This window comes from Carcharodon carcharias, chromosome 3 (genome assembly GCF_017639515.1).
Source record: "Carcharodon carcharias isolate sCarCar2 chromosome 3, sCarCar2.pri, whole genome shotgun sequence".
Taxonomy (NCBI): Eukaryota; Metazoa; Chordata; class Chondrichthyes; order Lamniformes; family Lamnidae; genus Carcharodon; species Carcharodon carcharias.
This window is the reverse complement of record NC_054469.1, coordinates 27,158,992-27,184,357: the sequence shown is the minus strand read 5'-3', so window position 1 is coordinate 27,184,357 and position 25,366 is coordinate 27,158,992. Positions and strand designations below refer to the sequence as shown.

General features: G+C 42.0%; 1 protein-coding gene across 9 annotated transcripts in view; it reads left to right on the top strand.

Annotated features, from left to right (window-relative positions):
• kmt2ca (lysine (K)-specific methyltransferase 2Ca) overlaps nt 1–25,366 on the top strand; it is a 471,931-nt gene that overhangs the window by 437,341 nt on the left and 9,224 nt on the right. For 6 of the 9 annotated variants that reach the window (XM_041184366.1, XM_041184360.1, XM_041184365.1 and 3 more), the window contains 8 exons: nt 2,963–3,105; nt 4,830–4,937; nt 6,443–7,571; nt 8,443–8,579; nt 12,149–12,291; nt 13,072–13,240; nt 13,914–14,030; nt 21,357–21,430. In XM_041184366.1, the coding sequence (XP_041040300.1) occupies nt 2,963–3,105; nt 4,830–4,937; nt 6,443–7,571; nt 8,443–8,579; nt 12,149–12,291; nt 13,072–13,240; nt 13,914–14,030; nt 21,357–21,430 (2,020 nt within the window). Of the gene's footprint in view, nt 1–2,937; nt 3,106–4,829; nt 4,938–6,442; nt 7,572–8,442; nt 8,580–12,148; nt 12,292–13,071; nt 13,241–13,913; nt 14,031–21,356; nt 21,431–25,366 lie in introns of those variants that run through there. The other 3 variants (XM_041184363.1, XM_041184368.1, XR_005942627.1) reach the window with 2 other exon arrangements.

Below are 25,366 nucleotides of genomic sequence, written 5' to 3'. Positions count from 1 at the left end.
CTGCCCACCCTATCAATGCTCCTCATAATTTTGTACACCTTAATCATGTCCCCCCTCAATCTCCTCTGCTCCAAGGAAAATAAATCCAGTCTATCCAATCTCTCCTCATAAGTAAAACTCTCCAGCCCAGGCAACATCCTGGTAAATCTCGTCTGCTCTCTCTCTAGTGCAATCACATCCTTCCTATAATACGGGTTCCAGAACTGCACATAATACTCTAGCTGTGGCCTAACCAGCATTTTATACAGTTCCAGCATAACCTCCCTGCTCTTATATTCTGTGCCTCGGCTAATAAAGGCAAGTATCCCACATGCCTTCTTAACCACCTTATCTACCTGTCCCACTACCTTAAGGGACTGGTGGACATGCACACCAAGATCTCTCTGATCCTCGGTACATCCCAGGGTCCTACCATTCATCATGCCTTGTTTGTCCTGCCCAAGTGCATCACCTCACACTTACCCGGATTAACTTCCATTTGCCACTGATCAGCCCATCTGACCAGCCCGTCTATATCCTCCTGTAATAGAAGGCTATCCTCTTCACTATTTACCACCCCACCAATTTTCGTGTCATCCGCAAACTTACTGATCAACCCTCCTACATTCAAGTCTAAATCTTTTATATATACCAAAAACAGCAAGGGACCCAACACCTATCCCTATGGGACCCCATTGGACACAGGCACCAGTCACAAAAACACCCTTTGACCATCACCCTCTGCTTCCTGCCACTCAGCCAATTGTGGATCCAATTTGCCAAATTGCCTAGGATCCCATGGGCTCTTACCTTCGTTATCAATGTCGCATGCAGGACCTTATCAAAAGCCTTGCTGGAGTCCAAGTAGACTACGTCAAATGCATTGCCCTCACCTACACACCTGGTCACCTCTTCAAAAAATTCAATCAAATTGGTTAGACATGAGCTCCCCTTAACAAAACCATGCTGACTGTCCTTGATTAATCCTTGCCTCTCCAAGTGCAGATTCATTCTGTCCCTCACAATTGCTTTCAATAGTTTCCCCACCACTGAAGTTAGACTAACTGGCCTGTAGTTCCCTGGTTTATCCCTTCCTCCCTTCTTGAATAATGGTACCGCATTGGCTGTCCTCCAGTCATCTGGCACCTCTCCTGTGGCCAGAGAGGTATTGAAAATTATTGCCAACGCCCCTGCTATCTCCTTCCTTGCCTCACTCAATAGCTTGGGATATATTTCATCTGGGTCTGGAGATTTATCTACTTTTAAGCTTGCCAGACCACTTAGAATCTCCTCCCTTTCTATGTTAATTTCTTCAATTATATCACAGTCCTTCTGCCTGATTTCATACCCACATCATCCCTCTCACTTGTGAACACCGACACAAAGTATTCATTTAGAACCTTACCCATGTCTTCTGGCTCCGCATACAAATTACCACTATGGTCTTAATGGGCTCTACTCTTTCCATAATTATCCTCTTACTCTTAATGTACTTGTAAAATAACTTTGGATTTTCCTTTATTTTACTTGCCAATGTTTTTTGATACCGCCTTTTTGCTCCCCAAGTTCCTTTTTAAGTTTCCCCCCTACACATTCAATACTCCTGTAGGGCTTCCACTGTTTTGAGCCCTCGGCATCTGCCATGAGCATCCCTTTTTCTTTTTATCCAATCCTGTATATCCCTCGACATCCAGGGTTCCCTGGTTTTGTTGGTCCCACCCTTTGTCTTTACTGGAATATGTTGGGCCTGTACTCTCCCTTTTTCCTTCTTGAATGAGTCCCACTGCTCTGATGCAGATTTCCCTAAAAGTAACTGCTCCCAGTCCACTCTGGCCAAATCATATCCGATCTTAAAATCGGCCTTCCCCCAATTTAGAACTTTGATTTCTGGCCCATCCTTGTCCTTTTCATAACAACCTTGAATCTAACGGAGTTATGATCACTATCTGCAAAATGCTCCCCCACTGATACCTCTACCACTTGCCTGGTTTCATTCCCTAAAATTAAGTCCAGGACCGCCCCCTCTCTTGTAGGACTTTCTACATACTGGCTTAACAAGCTTTACTGTATGCATTTTAAGAATTCCGCTCCCTCTAAGCCTATCACACTATGATTAACCCAGTTAATGTTGGGGAAGTTGAGATCCCCCACTATTAACACCCTATTATTTTTACACTTCTCTGAAATTTGCCTGTATATCTGCTCTTCTATTTCTCTCTGACTGTTTGGGGGCCTATAGTACACTCCCAGCAATATGATTGCTCCTTTTTTGTTTTTAAGTTCTACCCATATGGCTTCATTTGAAGAGTCTTCTAAGATGTCATCCCTCCTTACTGCTTTAATTGATTCCTTGGTCAATACCCCCTCCTCTTTTACCTCCTTCCCTGTCCTGCCTCAAGCCCTATATCCTGGATCTTCAAGTGAGACAGGGAAGGAGGTGAATATGTGGGAGGTGTCTCTCTGTATATGTGGGGGAGTATCTGTGTGGGGGGGAGGTGTCTCTGAATGTGTGTTGGGGGGAGGTCTCTGTGTGTGTATGTGGGGCGGAGGTGGTGTCTGTGCGTGTGGTGGGGGGTTGTCTGTGCGTGTGTGTGTGTGTGGCGTGTTTGTGCATGTGTACATGGGGGGTGGTATCGGTGATCGGTGTGTCCAATGTGTGGTTGGGGGGGGGTGGGGGGGCGGGGTGCTGCCAGTGTGGGGATGGGGGTGGTTTCCCGGTGTGTGTGTGTGGGGGGGGGGGGGTTGCTTTACCAGTGTGAGTGTGGGTGTGCCTGAATAAAATGGAGCACACTGAAATGCCAATGCATCAGTTTTGCAATAATCTGTAATAAACTGATGTTTCTGAAAGGATTGTGAACTCTTATGAACATGACAAGTTGGGAATGTGATTGTAAATGCAAGGGAGATGGCTTTTAATTCCGTAGCCTGGCATGTGCTATTTTCTTTTTATCCAATTAGCATTGATCTATCCCCCCTGTAACAGGCACAGTGGCACTCAAAGCAGATAATCGAGCAGTCATGAACAGCTCTACCAGCTCGAAACCTCAATGGTGCCGTCATTGTGATGTTGTGGTGCTTGGTAATGGTGTACGGAAGACAGTCACTGATCTTCCATATAATAAGCAGGTATGTTTCTCTGTGGCCGATAATATTTACTGCAAAATTAGCTGCACAACTTTCAAACGTTAAGCTTATTTATTTTCATCAGATTAATGTTTTTATAGGAAAATTACTGAATTTGAGACATTGATAGGAATTACTTTATTTCCAGTTTACTTCCCAGTTAAATTCACTTTTGGTGCGGTTCCTTCAAAGAATACTGTGTATCACGTTTATTAAAAAAAATCAGTACAGTTAGGTGTCAATATATTATCAGCACACAAACACAATTTACTGTGATACGATTTAAAAAGTGGTTAAATTGTCACCCCAACATATAAAAGAATAATGAAGCAAAAGCAAAGTTATTGATATATCAAAGCCTCTTCCTCCACAGTACATAGTGCAGGGTTGGGTACTACACATTGCCGGTGTTATAATCACTGTGAATTTTTTTTTTGCACTACTTCCTAGTTGCTCCAGGTCTAATTGTGGTGGTTTGTACTTGATGTAATGCTCTCACTTCGTGAATACTCACCAGTACACACTTCTGGTGTTGCTCTGCCTTTTGACGTAGATCCAACTGGTTTTTGCACTCTGAAAGATATACCTTTCTCAGGCTTTGGTTGTACCATCAAGCCAATTGAAAGTTTCCAATAGGAAATTAATTAATTTGGAAATGAGTCCATCAATCGGCAGAGTGATTCACACAGGTAGATTATGTTATGCAGCACCATATTCCATCCAGATAGCTAACTGGGAGCATCTGATCACAATCCTGTGAAGATCTGCATTAACTGGAAAATGGTAACAGGGAAGATTAGATGACCAATAGCTAGAATATGGAACAATGCTGTCATATGCTTACCATAGACAAAAGCCTGGAATCTGATTGATTAAAGATAGCCAATGGGATTCAAGGAATAGTGGAACCAGCTGCCAACTTCATGTAAAGCACTAATGGTATCCCTTCTAGTGAGGACAGTCACATGCCACGCCTTGAGTAAGGCAGAGTTCAAACATTGAAATCCAAGATCGGCTAACATAGATTCTACTGAAATTTATCTATCAATCTAGCTGTTGCTATTTAATTAACCTCCTCTCCTCCACTTCATTCTGATCTTGCTGCTGTACTGTGCCACACTTCTGGACTGTTCACAAATTTTTCAGTACTTAAGTTGAAATGAGCCACATGAATGTTCAGCACTACCTTTAAAGGCTTTATCCCAGACAAGCTACTTGCCCTGGTAATGTTGGTTCTAACTTTCCAAATTTTGGTCTGAGGATCTTGCTACCTGCCATATTTTTTTAAAAAACCACAATAGCTGATGTATTCAAATAAAAAATGTTAACCCTATATTTTTTTTAACTCTTTTCTTTCCCCTAAATAAAGTACTAGTGATATTACTCCTAAGTGCAGCAAAAAAAATCTCTTCCCAGTGAAACAATGGAAGACTGCAAGCATCAGCTTTCATAAATGGTGTGATGCTGTCACACATTTTCTTTCCTGAAAGTCAATTTGTATAGCATATAACAATGTTATAGCTCCAAAGTACCTCGTCTCATTTAGAGCACATGAATTTAATCATTCTGTACAGCGTCAAAGCCTGCTTGCTATTTGTGTGCTGATTACTATTTTGATCGTTTGCTTCAGTTTTGACAGCAAGCCTTCACTCATCTGGTAATTCATAGTCACTTGGGGGTACATTTGTGTCGGAGCACCATCTTAAATCTTTCATTTCCTCCCTTAGGATTCAAGAGACGGAACAAGCAAAACAGAGGCTGATATTGTTTTTTGTAGCAATAATTGCTTTGTGCAGTATGCAATGGCCACACAAGCGAAAACTCCAGAGTCAAAGGTAAGTAATTAATCAATGTAGATTGGTTTTATAATGACAGCAGTTTTAACATTAAACCTGCATAAGAACACACAAGTTCGGTCGACAACTTGAATTTTTTTCCTGAATCTCAAATCGGAGACTTGCCCTAAAAAGAATTGGTTCAGGAAACTAAATGATTTAAGGTGAATGAGTCACTCGGCTGACATGCATGTCAGGCTGTTGAAGGAATTCTGAGAGGATGAGGCTATGATCACAATTATTCCTCATTATACAAATTGCTTCAGACACTGGAGGCCACTGTAAACTATAACACCTCTGATCAAGAAGGATAAACTAGGAACATTAGTTGAACGTCAGTTGTGAACAAGTTCATGCATGGAGCATTCCAGGCCAGCTAACATGGAAGCATTGTTTGAATCTACAGTCTTTGACCAACAACAACATAGACCTCTCCAGTTTATTGGTTTTTGCCTGGCTGACAGTGGGAGGGAAGAGAAGTTGCCAAATGGACGGGAAAGAGTGAGAATAAAATTTTCTCAGCATAATTGTTTGCATTTTAAGTGGTTGGAATTTCATACTTTTGATTTTTTTGTGTAAAAGATAGTGGCTTATAAACACGTACCTCACAAGATAACAACTATGATCAATTAAGTAGCATGTCACCTCCAGACATTAAGAGAACTTCAGACACTATTGGCATTGCGTGAAGTATAAACTCCCAAAATTACTTCCAGGTTGAAAGTAATCCCCTTTTATTTTATTCATGCACACTTTTATTTCCTTAAGAAATTCATGTCAAGAAGCTCTCCATTTTTTACAGCGGGTGAAGAAGTCTTCCGACACTAAATACTGTAAAATGATTGATACCGGTTTCATAATTTCTGTTGAAGAAATCTGTTCTGAAGATTTCTGTTCTGAAAAAGAGTCATACGCACTCAAAATATTAACTCCATCTTTTTCTCCACAGATGCTGTCAGACTTGCTGAGTTTTTCCAGCATCCACAGTATTTTGCCTTTATCATAATTTCTGTTTACAGCCATTTTGCTTGAAATGATTCAAGTGGAGTATTTAAATACATCACACAATGTGCATACATGTTAACAGGGAGGGGTAGAAATGCACAAAAGTTAGAGGCGGAGGAATGAAAAATTTCAGGGAGTGGTGGAGGGGAATGATGGGTTATGGGAGTAATATCAAGATAAAGCCCACTCTTAAATTTGTTCTTTTCATTTATAAGAATTTTAGATTTTATTTTTAAAAGTTATTTGCACATATCTATGCATATCTGCAAAAAGATATTTACAATTTAAATGTGTAAAATATCGAGGGAAAAAATTACCTGTTTGATCATATTCAGTACACGTAATTTTTACAGGGCAGTGTTAAATAATATTGGTTTTAAATCTGACATTACTCTCAGTAGCTTGCGCCTGTCTTATGTAACATTGATCATTGTTCTTTCTAAACCCAGGATAAAGTAAAATCATCTTTAAAATTCACCCTTTTGTCTTTTGTTTTGAAGCAACAGGAAGTTGCATCTGTAGTGGTAGAGCAGCCAGCCAAAGATGTGACCAGAAACACATTCCATCACTACAACAACAACACCTCTTCTTTAGATGTCCATCGCCTTCCACGGATTCAGGAGAATGCTGTGTCTCCAACTACTCCTACTATTTATTTCCCTCCTGCCAACCTGCAGGTTCTCAAACAAGAGCCCAAGCCAGAAGATCTCAAGGTGACAGTGAAGCTGAAGCCTAGGCCAAGGTCTCTGCAGGGGGACTTAGATGATAATCGTCCAGCAGTTAAAAGGTGGAAAGGGATGAAGTGGAAAAAGTGGAGAGTTCAAATAGTCATTCCTAAAGCGCATTTGAAGTTAGCATCAGAAGAGGAGATAGACGAACTTCTGAAGAAACTTGGGACGTCGCTAAAGCCTGAACCGATGCCGCGAGACTATAGAAGATGTTGTTTATGTCACGAAGAAGGTGATGGAACAACCAATGGAGCAGCCAGGCTCCTGAACCTTGATCTCGATCTCTGGGTCCACTTGAACTGTGCCCTCTGGTCCACAGAAGTATATGAGACACAAGCTGGCGCCTTGATTAATGTGGAGATGGCTTTGCGACGTGGCCTTTCTATGAAATGTGTTTTTTGTCATAAAATGGGAGCTACTGGTACGTGTCACCGGATAAGGTGCACCAATATTTATCACTTTACTTGTGCCAGTAAAGCCCAATGTATGTTTTTTAAGGACAAGACCATGCTCTGCTCAATACATAAACCAAAGGGACCCCATGAGCAGGAGTTGACATACTTTGCTGTCTTTAGGAGGGTCTATGTACAACGGGACGAAGTAAAACAAGTTGCCAGCATTGTACAACGAGGAGAACGCAACCACACATTTCGTGTTGGGGGACTAATTTTCCATGCCATCGGACAACTTCTCCCACAGCAGATGCAGTCTTTCCACAGCTCTATAGCACTCTACCCGGTTGGTTATGAAGCGAGCCGCTTTTACTGGAGCACACGTTACTCCAACAAACGCAGCCGATATCTCTGCTCCATTGAAGAGAAAGATAATGTTCCAGAGTTTGTGGTCAGAGTTATTGAACAAGGTCATGAAGATCTGGTCTTAACAGGAAGTTCTCCGAAAGGTAAGGGAAAGTATTTTTCTCCCCTAAGTGTAGTTTCAACTGTTTTGTACAGGATGCTATTTTAATTACTCAAACTTCTGCAAACTTCTCTACAAATTCCTAAATAAGGTAAGTCTGGGTTTCAATATGAACCAAAATATGTCTCACTTCACCCAAGATATTAACATGCAACAGCATTTGCACTCCTCACAAAATTAATCCACAGTTTGTGCATTTTTGACATTTCAGCACCACTTTCTCAACATACAATTTCATTATTCTACTTGCACACATACCTCTTGTGGCCTGTAGCAATGGAAGCAGTTTGCGTCAATTATCTGTATTAGTCCGAGGTTAGTTTATTTAAAAAGGACTCCATCCTAAGTAGCTTCAGACCGAAAGGTACTTAGACTTAAGCATGGTCATAAGAGACCACTAAGTTGGAGATCTTTGTAGTGTAACTTCTAATTAAGAAATGACTTATTCTGTGGAATATGGATTTCCAACAAATGACAGTTAAGTTCTTGGAATTGGTTCAGTGAAGCAATTCACAGGACTGATCGTTTTGACTGAAGAAGATTCTTTTTAATTGCAGTGATGTTGAGCCCAATTTATGTAGTAAATGCTGCCTGAATGAAACATTTTGGGGAAAAAAATTCATGATTTAAAGGTTATAAAAAAAAAAGATATGAATGTGTTGCCTAAGGGCTGAAGACTGAAAAATGTAGCTTCTCTGAATGAACCTAAATGATGAGACAAGCTTGTTTTAGAACTATAAGGTGTGTTAGTAGGAATAAATGAAGATACTGGGAAATATAATTAAAATGATAAAATTACAGTATAATATAGAATTTTTTTTTACACTTGGAAAACTCCATGTTTTCTCTTTCAGGAGTGTGGCAAAAGCTTCTGGAACCTATAGCTCGCCTCCGAAAAGAAGCTGATATGCTGAAACTCTTCCCTGACTACCTGAAGGGCGATGACCTCTTTGGCTTGACTGTTTCTGCAGTCACAAGGATAGCGGAATCGGTTTGTGGTTTTTACATTGCCCTTCACGTGTTAAAAGGAGTCAAAGCTTTGGGGTACCTCTGTAGTAGATTTGCTCTTTTTCTTTTCAAACGTAAGATTTCCCTCATACAAGAAAATTTGAATCGTGAAAGATCAACATTGTGGCAGAAGGTCATTTTTTTCCTGACACTTTAAAGTACGAGCACAGTGCAGCTGGCATTGTGTATATTACTGAGGGAGTTCTGCACTATCAGATGTGCCATTCTTTGAGCGAGATGTTAATGCAACGTCCTGTCATCTTGTCCTTGTGGCACTGTTTGAAGAGGAGCTTGAAGCTTGCCTAGTGTTCTAGCCAACATTTCTCTTTCAACTACGACCACCAAAAAAAAATAAGAAGCCCTTCAGCTCCTTACTGTCCACTGGAATCTCCCTGAGCAAAATGCTGGCAGGTTTTCCTACACAACACTCACTCCAAAGTAATTCATTGTGCAAGAAGGGCCTCTAAAACTTTCTTATTGAAGTAATAAAGAGCTCCATAGATGCAAATCTTTATTTTGAACTGAGGACAAAATGGCAGAAATAAGCTTGGATGAACAGAGACCTTTTTAGCCATTTTATTCCATCATTCCAGGATACCAAATGCCCACAGCAGCGTATTTCAGTTAACTTAGACCTCTTGGTTTGACTGATCGCCCAATATTATCAAAAATGAAAACCAAGAAAGTTACAGCAGCATGGCTCTCAGCTAGGAGACTAAAGCTTTAAACCTCTTACTCTAAAGATCTCATTGCAGAATATGTTAAAGGCCATACGTATGGTTGAAAATGACACACTAGGTGTTCCGACCAAACAATAATTGCAGAACAAGATGATGTACTTACATTATTTTGCACTTTTAAGAAGTGCAAGTTAAGAACAAAGAAAAGTACAGCACAGGAACAGGCCCTTCGGCCCTCCAAGTCTGCGCCGATCATATTGCCCGTCAACTAAAACATTTTGCACCTCCGGGGTCCATATCCTTCAATTCTCATCCTATTCACGTATTTGTCAAGCTGCCTATAATTCAGTAAGTTTCAAGGTACTGGTGGATAAGGATAGCAGGAGTCTTCGGGTTAAGGTGCTTAATTGGGGTAAGGCTAATTATAACAATAATAGGCAGGAACTGAGGAATCTAGACTGGAGGCGGATGTTTGAGGGCAAATCAACAACTGACATGTGGGGGGGGTGGTTTCAAATGTTAGTTGATAAGAATTCAGGACCGGCATGTTCCTGCTAGGATGAAGGATAAGCATGGCAAGTTTCAGGAACCTTGGATAACTAAGGATATTGTGAGATTAGTTAAAAAGAAAAGGGAAGCATTCGTAAGGGCTAGAAGGCTGGGAACAGATGAAGTCCGTGGAGAATATAAAGAAAGTAGGAAGAAACTAAAGCAGGGAGTCAGGAGGGCTAAAAGGGGTCATGAAAAGTCACTGGCAACCAGGATTAAGGAAAATCCCAAGGCCTTTTATACATATGTAAAAAGCAAGAGGGTAGCCAGGGAAAGGGTAGGCCCACTCAGGGACAGAGGTGGGAATCTGTTTGTGGTGCCAAAAGAAATGGGAGAGATACTAAATGAATACTTCTCATCAGTATTCACCAAAGAGAAGGACTTAGCGGTCAATTTGTCTAGGGAAGAGTGTTTAGATAGCCTGGATCATGTTGAGATCAAAAAAGAGGAGGTGTTAGGTGTCTTGAAGAATATTAAGGTGGATAAGTCCCCAGGGCCAGATGGGATCTACCCCAGAGTACTGAGGGAGGCAAGGGAGGTGATTGCTGGGACCTTGACAGAAATCTTTGTATCCTCACTGGCTACGGGTGAGGTCCCAGAGGACTGGAGAATGGCCAATGTTGTTCCATTGTTTAAGAAGGGTAGCAGGTATAATCCAGGAAATTACAGGCCGATGAGCCTTACGTCAGTGGTAGGGAAATTATTGGAGAAGATTCTTCGTGACCGTATTTACCACCATTTGGAAGAAAATAAGCATATTAGTGAGAGGCAGCATGGTTTTGTGAAGGGGAGGTCGTGTCTCACTAACTTGATTGAGTTTGTTGAGGAAGTGACAAAGATGATCAACGATGGAAGGGCAGTGGATGTTATATACATGGGTTTCAGTAAGGCCTTTGACAATGTCCCTCATGGCAGACTGGTACAGACGGTAAAGTCGCACGGGATAAGAGGTGAGCTGGCAAGATAGATACAGAATTGGCTTGGTCATAGAAGACAGAGGGTAGCAGTGGAAGGGTGCTTTTCTGAATGAAGAGCTGTGACTAGTGGAGTTCCGCAGGGATCAGTGCTGGGACCTTTGCTGTTTCTAGTATACATAAATGATTTGGAGAAAATTTAACTGGGCTAATTAGCAGCCAACACTAACGTTGGAGGAGTTGCAGATAGTTAAGAGGATTGTCAAAGGATACAACGGGATATAGATCGGTTGGAGACTTGGGCAGAGAAATGGCAGATGGAGTTTAATCTGGACAAACACGAGGTATTGCATTTTGGAAGGTCTAATAAAGGCAGGAATTATACAATAAATGGCAGAACTCTTAAGTGCATCGATAGGCAGAGGGATCTGGGTGTACAGGTCCACAGGTCACTGAAAGCGGCAACGCAGGTGGATAATGTAGTCAGGAAGGCATATGGCATGCTTGCCTTCATCGGCAGGGGTATTGAGTATAAAAGCTGGGAAGTCATGCTGCAGCTGTATAGAACCTTGGTTAGGCCACACTTGGAATATTGCGTGCAATTCTGGTCACCACATTACCAGAAGGATATGGAGAGGGTGCAGAGAAGGTTTACCAGGATGCTGCCTGGTCTGGAGGTTATTAGCTACGAGGAGAGGTTGGAGAAACTCTGATTGTTCTCACTAGAGTGATGGAGATTGAGGAGATTGATAGAAGTTTATAAAATTATGAGTGGCATGGACAGAGTAGATAGTCAGAAGCTTTTTCCCAGGATGGAAGAGTCAATTACTAGGGGACATAGATTTAAGGTGAGAGGAGAAAACTATACAGGAGATGTGCGGAGCAAGCTTTTACACAGAAGGTGGTGAGTGTCTGGAATTCGCTGCCAGAGGAGGTGGTGGAAGCAGGTACGATAGTGGTGTTTAAGGTCAAAGCTTTAATTAAAAGACATTTTCTTAAGGCTGTGTGTGAACCCCAGCACCCCCAACCCCTTGGACATTTAGACCAAGCAGGTCTAGATTCAATTCATGGCACTGATTTCAAGTAATTGACTAAAAAAAAAGCTGTGACATGAAGAAATACATTTTTGTGCAGTGAGTGATTAAGATCTGGAATGCATTTCCTGAGAGTGTGATGGAGGCTGATTCAATCATGGCTTTCAAAAGGGAATTGGATAAATATCTCAAGAGAAAACATTGGCAGGGCTACAGGGAAATGTGGAATTCGCTGAAATGTTCTCGCAGAGAGCTGGCACTGACATGATGGGTTGAATGGCCTCCTGTGTTGTAATCATTCTTTGCTTCTCTGCTACTTGAATGGGAATTTATTGAGTTGTGCAAGCTGGTGTTCATTTGATGTTTTTATTGCAGCTACCTGGAGTAGAGAACTGTGAAAACTACACTTTCCGATATGGTCGCAATCCACTGATGGAGCTTCCACTTGCAATAAATCCTTCAGGCAGCGCCCGGTCTGAGCCCAAGATGAGTACCCATGTCAAGAGGTTTGTGTTAAGGTATTTTTGTTTTCGACTTCACATAGTTGTAGGGTTGCTGGTCGCATTGCTTGCTCTGCTGTCCATTGTCATGCCTACTGTTTACTAAGCGGTGCAACAGCAAAATACAGATTATTAACCAATTTTAAGAATCATCATTTTCAAATATTTGCCATAATGGTTTATCCAGTTTCCCTGTCCTTTATTGATAGTTACATAGCCGTAAATCGTGCCTTTCCAGTATAAAATTGCACAAAGCAGAGAATGAGCTTTTTCTGGCTCACTGTGCCTGTGTAACTGCAAGCTCCACAATGGAGTATAACTCTTGTCCTATTCCCTCTGTAATTTGCTTCTTTGTATGTTTATCTAAATTCTGCTTTAAGTGTTGTGAATCAGTTTTGAAGAGGGAGGGAAAAGAATAAGGGTTAAAAAGAAAAGATGACAATTTAATTGAAATGGCTGAAAACATTGGGGCATTGTTGTAAACAGCCTCATCTCTCCCTCAACAATAAATGTCAAACTGACGGCTTTAACTTATTCTTACTAAATTAATGGTTCCTGCTGGATTGTTGCACCCTTACTGCTTAACATGGTGGTGTATGTGTCCTTGCTGGTTGAGTTGCTCAGCTTTGCCAATAGCATGCGCTGTGTTTCCCTTCACATCTGCTTCCCAAGAAAGAAAAATATTTCTGGCTGTTTGCTTTTGTCATTCCTATTGGCCAAAAGGAACTTCAGAATTTTTTTTTCCTTCCCTCTTTTTTTTCTTTCTCTCTCTCTTTACTTCGTGCCAAATCCTGCTAGGCCGCACACCCTGAACAGTACCAGTACGTCCAAGTCATTTCAGAGTACAGTTACGGGAGAACTAAATGCACCTTATAGCAAGCAATTCGTCCATTCCAAATCCTCTCAGTATCGCAAAATGAAGACCGAATGGAAGATTAACGTGTACCTGGCCCGTTCTCGGATTCAGGTCAGTGTTCTGTTAATGAAAAGTGAAGACATTTTTTATTCCCATGTATAGAATTGAACACTGCAGCTAAGAATGTGTTGTGATTAGTGTGCTCCCAATGGCATGATGCATTGAAATGACAATGCCTAGAGCCAGAAAATGATGAGACGAGGTTTTTGTTCTCCTCCTCAATGGGGGAAGTATTTGTAGGAACTTACCTTGAAGATTTCGTTTAATTTAAATAAAAACCTTCACATTATCTGTTGCTAGTTACAAAGGCGATATTAATCATGGATTCTATTTGGTTATTTATTTTTTTTAAAGATGATTCCAGGTTCTATGTAAGTGACAATTGTATTCATATCAGGAAAGGTCAAGGGGTAAATTAATCTACTCTGAGGAATGCGCTCTTACTGAATTAGCTGCCCATTTTACACCCCTCCCAATTTTTCTTTTCTGTTAATTCAATGGATTGTTCAATGTAACTCTTTAAAGCCAAGTTTCAAAAATACTGTGTTGCCTTGGTGTACCATTGACTCTGGTTTTTTTTCCAAGTGGATATTGTTTGTAGTTGCCTCAACATGACTCTAGTACTTCACTGTTGGACCTTGTGACCAAATGTTTGCATTTTTATTCTGAGAGATCTTAATAGATGAGCTGCAAGCATGTTTAACTGCAGTGATTTTTGTTTCAGGGTCTTGGTTTGTATGCTGCCCGCGACATTGAGAAACATACCATGGTCATCGAATACATTGGAACAATCATCCGTAACGAAGTGGCTAACAGACGAGAGAAACTTTATGAATCACAGGTAATCTATGCCTTTACTGTTTATCGATTTAGATCTTTTAAAAAAATTTATACATTCATGGGATGTGGGCTTCGCTGACTGGGTGAGCATTATTATACAAGTCACGTCTCAGCAGGTGAACATGGAATAGAAAACAGCTACATAAATATCCATTCAGGGCTAGATTTTAACAGGGAATAGCATTTTCTGCTTTCGGTGGGTATGATTGGGTTATTCATGCTTGTTCCTGTACCTTAACAAGAATCTGTTCCAACCTCGCATGTTGTCTTACAATCTCAATCTCCAAACTAATTTTAATTCCTGGAAAAACTCAGCAGGTCTGGCAGCATCGGCGGAGAAGAAAAGAGTTGACGTTTCGAGTCCTCATGACCCTTCAACAGAACAGAATCTGTTCTGTTGAAGGGTCATGAGGGCTCGAAACGTCAACTCTTTTCTTCTCCGCCGATGCTGCCAGACCTGCTGAGTTTTTCCAGGTAATTCTGTTTTTGTTTTGGATTTCCAGCATCTGCAGTTTTTTGTTTTTATAATTTTAATTCCTTATGTTCCTACAACCTGCAGAGAACTTTTATCCTATCAGTCAGGATCTGAATTCTCCCGTCACCCACCCCACTCCACCACCTTCCCTACCACAAGTTACAGCTCACACTGGAATAAACATGTACAAAACATCGTGCTGTAAAAGTTTTAAAAATTTCACAATTTTATGCTTTGCGCCAGAATTATAGAGCAAATTAACTGTTTTCAGGTAAGACATTAAAAAAAAGAAAGGTTTGAATTTATTTCGCGCCTTTCATGACCTCAGGATGCCCCAAGGCACTTTACCGTTGATGAGGTACTTTTCTTTTTGAAGTGTGGTCGCTGTTGTAGTGTTGGAAATGGGGGTGAAGCTCTTGCGGTATAATTATGAATGAGTAGCCTTGACAACACTGAGCTGCACCAACAGAAATTCCTTCACTCAAACGTTTATGAACCTATGGAATTCTCTACCACCTAATACTTTGGATACTGTCATTAATCTTTGACTTGAATATACTCAGTGCATCTTGGGACGCTGTGGGAATAGTGCGAGAAGGTATAGCTGAAATGGAGGATCTTATTGAATGGCGGAGCAGTCTCAAAAGGCACCTACTCCAGCTCCTATTGGTTATGTTCTTTTTTTTTTGGTGATACTCCTATCCAGTTTTCTCATGTAAACAACATATAAAGAGCCAATACCTCATGCTGAAAATCTCTAAAATAACAATAGGAAATGATGAAAGCACTTAGCAGACCAATTATCATCTCTGAGGTGGAATGGATGAGTTTCACAATTGACAAAGTGCCCAGACCTGGAACGTTAACATACACATGTTCTCTTCACAGATGCTGAGCATTTCTAGCATTTTCAGTATGTCTTACTCTTCCCCAAGAGTTTCTGAAAACCAAAATAATTTGTTCTTGTGGACACATGTTCATTCCTGCCAAATATTGAGAGCGGCAGGCTAAGTGAAGAACAGGAATGATGCACAAAGGCACCTCCCGCTGTTTCTTTTACCACTCGATGACAGAGAATTAGATAAGAATGGTCCTGAAGAAGAAATCCGAACAGTGTAGTTTTAAGTTGGGAGAATGGTAATTTCATCTTCACATTTTACCTGAGTTAAGATTAACGGTTTGATATACATTTGGTTAGATTTACATTTGGATGATGGTGGATTATTCCCCATAGTTATACTCTCAATTGTTCGTTATGATATTCCGGAAGTTTTTGGCTTAATTTCCATAATGAGAGCATTTTAGGAATAATTTTTATAATTATTTTTTCCATGTCTGTTTAATATCCCCATAAGGCCGCGACGCACAATTGTGTGTACTCCACTCCGAAATGTAAGGTGTGACAAGGGCAGCAGGTGCATGGGAACACCACCACCTGCAGGTTCCCCTTGAAGTCTCACACCATATGACTTGGAACCAGATCATCATTCATTTATCATCACTGAGTCAAAATCCTGGAACACTGTCAGTATACACATGTCATGCAGAAGCTCACCACCATCTTCTCAAGGCCAGTAAAGGTTGGCCCTGTCGGCGATGCCCACATCCCATGAACAAATCGAAAAAACTAATTAATTTTAATGAATAGAAAACCTTGAAGGATCCATAGACCACCATGCCTGGTGTGTGCTCTCCCAGTGCACACACTTGCACTTGTAAAAGTTATTGATAAATTAGCCTTGTTTTGCAGAATTGTGTGTGTTCCCAAGAGAAAATCTGTCTAACTGTATCAATTGTATCCTAGATATAGTGTCCTATTAATCTTTCAAATATCTCAAAGTGCAGTGAATATACTTCGAAGTCCATTTACTGTATGTGGTATGGCCATTTTGTGTCCACGTTAGTCAGTTGAATTAACAGCCAATCTGTTTCTCGTAATCCTAATTGAGGTAAAGGGGAATGTTAGCCAGTGAATGAGTAGATTTCTATGTTCCTGTTGGAATACTGCACAGGGATTTTGTCCTCATGGTTCATGGTGTTATGACATGATGACATCTGCGCAAATTTAGCACACCCTCAGTATTATGATGGAGTGTCAACCTAGATTAAGTGGTCATGTCCTAGTGCCTGGTGTCCTGGTGCCTGCATGTTATAGTCTTAGAAATGAGAGGGGAGAAAGAAAAGTCAAAACTGAAAATGAGTGCTGCACTTTTAAGTATTGACATCATCTGTCAGCTCTCTCTGCAGAAAGACTTTAAAAAGCCTAACTTCCAAAAATCTTTAATTCCCAACAGAACGCTGCTCTAATTGACTCTGCTAATTTGTGTATTAATTTATCTGCACCAAGCAAGCACATTAAAGTGAATTTTTCTGAATTCATAGAGAGCAACAATTAACTGCTTTGCGGTTGCCACCAGCTTTATATCACACTGGCTTATACTTCAAGCTAACTACACTGGGGAAACTCTGGCCCCAGTGGGAAACACAGATGGACTTATTACAGTTAAGATGAGCAAAGATGTCTGCCATATCTAGGAGACTTTTTGTTCATTGCATGACTGCCCTCAGTCCTGAACTTTTTGCCAGTTTACACCTGTGCTCGCTTGCCCTGCTGTTGGGGGTTTAGCTTAAAACTTGGTTTTCCTATGCAAATGAAAAAATGCAGCATTAGGAAATACCTGTTGCCAGAATGTAGTTAGTCTACATTAAACAGAACTGAGGGCTTTTCCTTCACATTGCAAGCCTAGTAACATATGTTGAGCTTCAATTGCCTGTTTGGTAGTTTCTATATTAGTAGCTCAACAGTCTGTCTTGTTTTTGTACATTTCTCACAGTAGCGAGCTCCTGTTGTAGCATAACAATTGTAAGATAGAGTCTATAAAATTTCCATCCATGTTTTCAAATGCCTCCATGGTCACACTGCCCCATTTCTCTGAAATCTTCTCCAGTCCTACAAGATCTCTGCACTTTTGGCACCTTACACATCCCTGATATTTAGTACTCACTATTGGTAATCAGACCTTTAGCTATCTAGGCTCTAAGTGCTGGAACTCCCTCCCTAAACCTCTATACCTCACTCCTCCTTTAAAATGGAATATAATGTAGACAATTGTGAAGTTTTGCTTTTTGGTAGGAAAAATAGAAATGCAAACTATTTCTTAAATGAGAGATTGGAAAGTGTTGATGTCCAATGGGACCTCGTTATCCTTGTTCATGAGTCACTGAAAGCTAACATGCAGGTGCAACAAGCAATTAGGAAGGCAAATACATATATAAATACAAGCAGCATAGTAAATAAAGCCAATGAGCTGAGGGCACAGATAGACACATGGCGACATGATATCATCACTATAACAGAAACTTGGCTTATGGAGGGGCAAAAATGGCAACTCAACATCCCTGGATATAGAGTTTTCAGGCAGGATAGGGAGGGGGATAAAAAAGGTGGGGGATAGCATTATTGGTCAAAGAATCAATTACAGCTGTGAAGAGGCTTGATATATTAAATGAAGCATCAAATAAGGCCATATGGGTTGAGCTCAGAAATAAAATAAGGGCACCACACTGCTAGGAGAGTACTATAGACCCCCAAATAGTGGAAGGGAATTAGAAGAGCAAATATGTAGACAGATTTCTGAGTACAAAAACAATAGGGCAGTAATAGTCGGGGACTTCAACTACCCTAATATCAGTTGGGATATGGACAGTCCGAAGGGCACAGAGGGTGCAAAATTCTGGAACTGCATTCAAAAGAACTTTTTTAGCCAGCACATAACAAGCCCAACAAGAAGAGAGGCAATTCTAGATTTAGTCTTAAGAAATGAAGCTAAGTAAGTGGATGAAGTAGCAGTGGGGGGACCATTCTGGAGATAGTGACCATAATATAGTTAGATTTAGCATCATTATGGAAAAGGACAAAGGTAGAACAGGAGTAAAAGTTCTAAATTGAAGGAAGGCAAATTTTACAAAGCTGAGAGGTGAGCCAGCGAGAGTGGGCTGGATACAGCTATTGCAAGGAAAATTGTGTCAAATCAGTGAGAGGCATTCAAAGGTGAGATGCTATGGGCACAGTGTAGACGTGCCTCCACAAAGGAAAAGGATGGTACTGCCAAATCTAGAGCCCCTTGGTTACGCAGAAGTGTACAGGCCAATGTAAAGCAGAAAAAGAAAGCTTATGGCAGTCACAAAAGGCTTAATACTGGAGAAAGCCTTCAGGAGTTTAGAAAGTACAGGGGCGAAGTGAAAATGGAAATTAGGAAAGCAAATAGAGGATATGAAAAAATATTGCCAAGTAAAATCAAAGAAAACCCTAAGATGTTTTACCAGTACATTAAGAGCAAGAGAATAACTAAGGAAAAGGTAGGGCTATCAGAGATGGACACTTGTGGGTTGATGCAGAAGATATGGGCAGGGTTCTCATTGAGCACTTTGTCTCTGTCTTCAATAAGGAGAGGGACGAAGCAGACATTCTGGTTAAAGAGGAGCAGTGTGAAATATCAAATATAAAAGCATAGTGAGAAAGGAAGTACTGGGGGGACTGGCATCCTTGAAGGTGGATAAATAACCAGGGCCAGGTAGACTATATTCCAAGCTGTTGAAGGAAGCCAGGGAGGAAATAGCAGAATCTCTGAGGATCATTTTCTAATCCTCACTAGATGCAGGCATGGTCCCAGAGGATTGGAGATCTGCGAACATTGTACCATTATTTTAAAAGGACTTGAGGGATAGGCCAGAAAATTATAGGCCGGTCAGTCTGACTTCGGTGGCGGGCAAATTCTGAGACACAGGATAAATTGTCACTTGGAAGGCATGGTTTTGTTAGGGGAAGGTCGTGTTTTACTAAATAGAATTGTTTGAAGGAATAACAAAGAGGACTGATGAGGGCAGTGCAGTGGACGTTGTCTATCTAGATTTCAGTAAGGCATTTGTCAAGGCCCCACATGGCAGACTGGTCAGGAAAGTGAGATCTCGTGGGACATGGGAAATTAGCAGGTTGGATCCAAAATTAGCTGAGTGACAGGAAACAGTGTAATGGTCGATGGATGTTTTTGCAAATGGATAACAGTTTCTAGTGGTGTCCTGCAGGGCTCAGTGTTGGGGCCCTTGCTGTTTGTTGTATATATTAATGATTTAGACTTAAATGTGGGAGTCATGATTGGGAAATTTGTAGGTTATACAAAAATTAGTCATGTAGTGATAGTGAAGAGGTTTGGATGAGTGGGCAGAGATGTAGCAAATGGAATTCAATCCAGAAAAGTGTGAGGTAATGCATTTGGGGAGGGCAAACAAAGCAATGGAATACTTGGAATAACAGAAGTTATTGAGAGGGTTTGAGAAAGTGAAAGACCTTGGAGTGCATGTCCACAGGTCCTTGAAGGTGGCAGGACAAGTGGACAAGGTGGTAAAGAAAGCATTTGCAAGTCTTTCCTTTTATTGGCAAAGTATTGAATACAAAAGCAGGGATGTAATGATTGAACTGTATAAAACACTGGTTAAGCCACAGCTGGAATTTTTTGTACAGTTTTGGTCATCACATTACAGGAATGCAGAGGAGATTTACAAATGTTGCCAGGGCTTGAAAATTGCAGCTATAATGAGAGACTGGATAGGCTAAGGTTGTTTTCCTTAGAACAGAGAAGGAGAAGGAGTGACCTAATTGAGGTGTACAAAATTATGAGGGGCCTAGATAGGGTAGACAGGAAAGACTTGTTTCCCCTAGTGAGGGGTCAATTACCCTGGGGCATAGAGTTAAGGTGATTGGTAGAAGCATTAGAGGGGACATGAGGGAAACTTCTTCATCCAGATGGTGGTGGGCGTCTGGAATTTACTGCCTAAGTTGGTGGTTGAGGCTGAAACGCTGAACTCATTTAAATTTACCTGGATCTGCATCTGAAGTACTGTAACCTGCAGGGCTGCGGACCAGGTTTTGGGAAAGTGGGATGAAAATGAGCAGCTAATTTCTTTTTTCTCTTTCTGGCCGGCGCAGACACGATGGGCTGAGTGGCCTCTTTCTGCACCCTAACTGTTCTATGGTATGTTGGACTATATTGAAAGAGGATGTGAGTACAGGAGTAAAGATATCTTGTTGCAATTGTGTAGAACCTTGGTGAAACCACACCTGGAGTACTGTGTGCAGTTCTGGTCTCCTTATCTAAGGAAGGATATACTTGGCATAGAGGGAATGCAACGAAGATTCACCAGACTGATTCCTAGGATGGCAGGATTGTCATATGAGGAGAGACTAAGGAAATTTAGATACTGCCTTTTCCTGTAGAGTTTAGAAGAATTACAGGTGAATGCATTAAAAGATACAAAATTCTTACAAGGCTTGACAGGGTGGATTCAGGAAATATATTTCCCCTGGTTTTGGCAGGGTGGGGTGCAGTTCTAGAACCAGGGGACAACAGTCTCAAAATACAGGGTAGGCCATTTAGGACTGAGATGAGGAGGAATTTCTTCACTTAGAGGGTGATGAATATTTGGAATTCTCTACCCAGAGGGCTGTGGAGGCTCAGTCATTGAATATGTTCCAGATAGATATTGATAGATTTCTAGATATTAAAAATATCAAGGGATTATGAAGATAGTGCAGGAAACTGGCGATGAGCAGAAGATCGGCCCTGATCTAGTTCAATGGCTTGAGGGGCTGAATGGCCTACTCCTCCTATTTCCTATGTCTTTGGCCAAACTTTGGTCATTTGTCCTAATCCTTAGGCGGATCGGTGTCAAATTTCATTCGATAGCACTCTTGTTAAGCACCTTGGGACTGCTTACTACATAACTTGCATTTATATAGTGCATTTAGTATGTAAAACCTCAAGAAGCACTTTTTCTTTCTTGCCCTGTTCATAGAACCGTGGAGTGTACATGTTTCGCATTGACAGTGATCATGTTATTGATGCAACATTGACGGGAGGTCCTGCAAGGTAGGTCTTTTTGAAAATAAAATTGGAGTGAGTCCCTGCCCCCTTCCAGTTGGCCTGGCAATCATGTTCTTCGAACAGGAAATTGCTATCTCTCTCTTTCATTAATTGCTAACATTCTTCAGGATATTTGGTGTGCAGTAGTTTGTGAGTCCTCTGAATGCATTTGTGTGAGTTACATATTTTTATTGAAATATAGATGCTGCCCTTTCTTATATTCCAACCTTGTAAACACCATGCAGTATTTCACAATTTATAAAGCAGTAAATCACACAACATTCTTGTGTCTGGCCTACTATGGCCTTGAAGTAAAATAACATGTCTGTAACCTCCTCAAAACCGGAGACAGTACATTATTACTGATGAAAAAGAAATGAAACCTTTTTGGTTTTTACCTGCATAAGAAAAGTCAGGACAAGTGTTATGTGAGATTCAAGCACACTGACTGCACAAAGATTGTAAAACATGGACCCTTTACTCCACTGGATTTACAAATGTTAATGGGAAAGCTTAATTTAGAGGAATAGACTATTCACAATGGACATTCATGGCCAATGCTCCAAATGCTGCAAGATACCATCAAGAGCTCAACTCCTGATCTTTAATCAGCTGAGTAGCAGAGTTCAGTTTGTTGGAACCTGTATTGCGAACTTCCTGTGGCCACGTGACAGATTACCTTGTGTCCCAGAAGGGGATTTCCTGCTCTTTGTGGCCACTAGGACTCAGAGGTGCTGTCCAGGCAGTCTACCAAGTTCTTCAGCAATTCACCTACTCCGCTGCCACTTCCAGGTGTTCCAGCCGCCAACAGAGGCTTCGTCTACCCTCTTTGTCACATTGGCTCCTGGACGCAGCAATTCACCAATCTCAGACTTCTCCTGCTTCTTGCTGCTGCCATTTTGCTTCTTGCTCTCCACGATGCTTAAGGATCCACCCAATACTTCAGCCTGCACTCCGGGACCGGCCCTCTCCTCCTTCAGTCTGGGCCAAGTCTCTTGTCCCAGGGAGGACCCACAGAGCCAATGAATTCCCTGTCCAGCATCCTCCGTCCTCCAAGGTCGGCGCCGGTCAAGGCCCAGGATCCAGTCCCATGCTGACATGGAAGTCAAGAGACCAAGGCCCTACTCACCTCCCCCGTTACACAAGAAAAGGCCATTTGGCCCACCATAGCTCATCAACGTAGGACTTAGGAGCATAAGTAGGTCATTTGGCCCTTTGAGCCTGCTCCAACATTCAGTAAGAGCATGGCTGATCTGGTTGTGGTCTCAGCTGCACCTTCCCATCTGCTTCCCCATAACCCTTGACTCCCTTATCTATCAAACACTATCTAACTCAGCCTTGAATAAACTTGATGACCCAGTCCCCACTACTTTCTGGGGAAAAAAATTCCATGGACTAACGACCCTCAAAGAGAAAATATTTCTCCTAATGTCTGTCTTAAATGGTAGACCTCTGATTCTTAAATTGTGTCCCCTAGTTCTAGTCTTTCCCACAAATGGATACAACCTCTGGGTATTTACCCTGTCAAGTCCCCTCAAGACCTTGTATGTTTCATAAGATCAACTTGCATTCTACTAAACTCCAATGCATTTCGGACCAACCTGTTCATCCTTTCATTGTAGGATAAGCCTTTCATCCCAGGAATGAGTCCAGTAAACTTCTCTGTACTGCTTCTAAAGCAGATATATCTTTTTTCAAATAAGGAGATCTAAACTGCACACAGTATTCCAGATGTGTCTCACCAAGGCCCTGTAATCTCCTATGCTAATAGCATCCAGCTACATTTTGAAAGTCTCTCTATGTGATTGTTTTGAATGCCGAGCTGGAAGATTACCCTAAATATTTGCCACTGTTTCAGGATTGCAGAAGGAGCAACTGTATTTCGTAAATTCTTACTACTGTGAATTAAAATTAGTTAAAAAGGTAATTTGTAGACTTGACATGATAAACAACCATGAAAGAGGGTGGTACCCACAACAAGCCTGATGCAAAGGTCAGTTCCTCTTTCCACCTCCAGTTAGACAGCTGTAGTTTAAAAACCCTTCCTGGGTCAGATAGGGTGGCCTCAAACTCATGCTTCTTAGAGTGTCTGGTTCTGCTGAAGTATTAGAGAAAATAATGGCCACACTCTATGAAGTGGTCTTCTATATCCTGCGATTTGTATGCATTATGGGTGAGGAGGGGGTTAGTGCCTGTGTTTGTGTGTGTTTGTTTTCTTTTATTCGTTCACGGGATGTGGGTGTCATTGGCTAGGCCAGCATTTATTGCCCATCCCGAATTGCCCTTGTTCTTCAGGCATTTATGAGTCAAGCACATTGCTGTGGGTCTGGAGTCACATGTAGGCCAGACCAGCTAAGGATGGCAGATTTCCTTCCTTAAATCACATTAGTGAAGCAGGTGGGATTTTACAACAATCGGCAATGGTTTCGTGAACATCATCAGAGTTTTAATTCCAGATTTTTATCAAATTCATATTTCACCATCTGCCGTGGATTTGAACCCAGGTCCCCAGAGTATACCTCTGGAATACTCACCTAGTGATAATACCAATATGCCACTGCCTCCTCTACATGCATCTGTGTGCCTGTGTCTCTGTGTGGGTGTGTCTGGGCAGAATTTTTTGCTTGGCGTGTGTCCCAACATCACGCTCTCGCGCGATATTTTGGTCGGCGGGTGCACACTAAACTCAGAAGCGTGCCCACCACCAATCGGCCAGGCAGCCTTTACATTTTTCACAAAACCTCATCCAAGGGTAGGATGAGGCTTCCATCATCAAGTTTTTAAAAATTAAAATGTTAGGACAGAATTTTCATGTTGTATATGTTCAGATGACTGTTTCTGATGTATGGGCATTTTTTCCAAATTTTAAAATCTTTATTTTTTTGTATTTAAATTCTTTAGCTCCCTGAGACAGCTCTCTGCTTTCAGGGAGCTTTCATTCCGCACCCACGCTGACTTCGGCGCTCACCTTCCTCCCACCCCCAACCCAGGCAGTGCTGATCGTACAGCGTGCGCTTCACGCTGGTCATTAATTGGCCGACCAACATGAAATCGCGGTTGGGGGCCAGTCGGGGTTAGTGGTCCGTTTCCCGATCGTGCTTGCCCGCCAAGCTGTAAATTCAGGCCTCTGCACCTGCGTGTCTCTGCGAGTGTGTGTGTGTGTGCACGCCTGTGTCGCTGTGCGCCCCTGTGTGTCATTGTGCACGTGCCTGTCTGTCTCTGTGTGCCTGTACCCCTCTGCATGTGCGGCTGTCTCGCTGCATATGTCTCTGTGTCTCTGCATGTGCGTCTCTGTGCACCTGAGTCCCTGTGCCTGTCTGGCTGTGTGCCTATCTGGCTGTGTGTGCGCCTTTGTCTCTGTGCGCCTGAGTCTGTGTGGGCGCGCCTGAGTGTCTGCATCTCTGTCTTTGTGTCTGCATGTGTGTGTGCGTCTTCATGAGTCTGTGTCTCTGTCTTTATGTCTGTTCCTGTCTGTGTGTGTGTCTGTCTGTTTGCATGTGTCTGTGCGTGTGTCTGTGTCTGTGTGTGCCTGTCTGTGCGTGTGCATGTGTGCCTGTGTGTCTCTGCGTGTGCCTGTGTCTCTTTGTCTCTGCATGTGTCTGCCTGTGCGTACATCAATGCCTGTGCACGCCTGTCTGTCTCTGTGTGTGTGTGTGCACGTGCCTGTCTGTGCCTCTGTCTCTCTGTGTCTGTGTGTATGAGAGAGAGCACTTGTGTGAGAAGAGAGACCGCATGTGTGTGTGAGGGAGGGAGAGTGCATGTGTGTGTGAGGGAGAGCGAGTGAGTGCATGTGTGTGTGTGAGAGGGGGAGAGCGAGTGCGCGTGTAAGGGAGGGAGAGCGAGTGCGCGTGTGAGGGAGGGAGAGCGAGTGCGCGTGTGAGGGAGGGAGAGCGAGTGCGCGTGTGAGGGAGGGAGAGCGAGTGCGCGTGTGAGGGAGGGAGA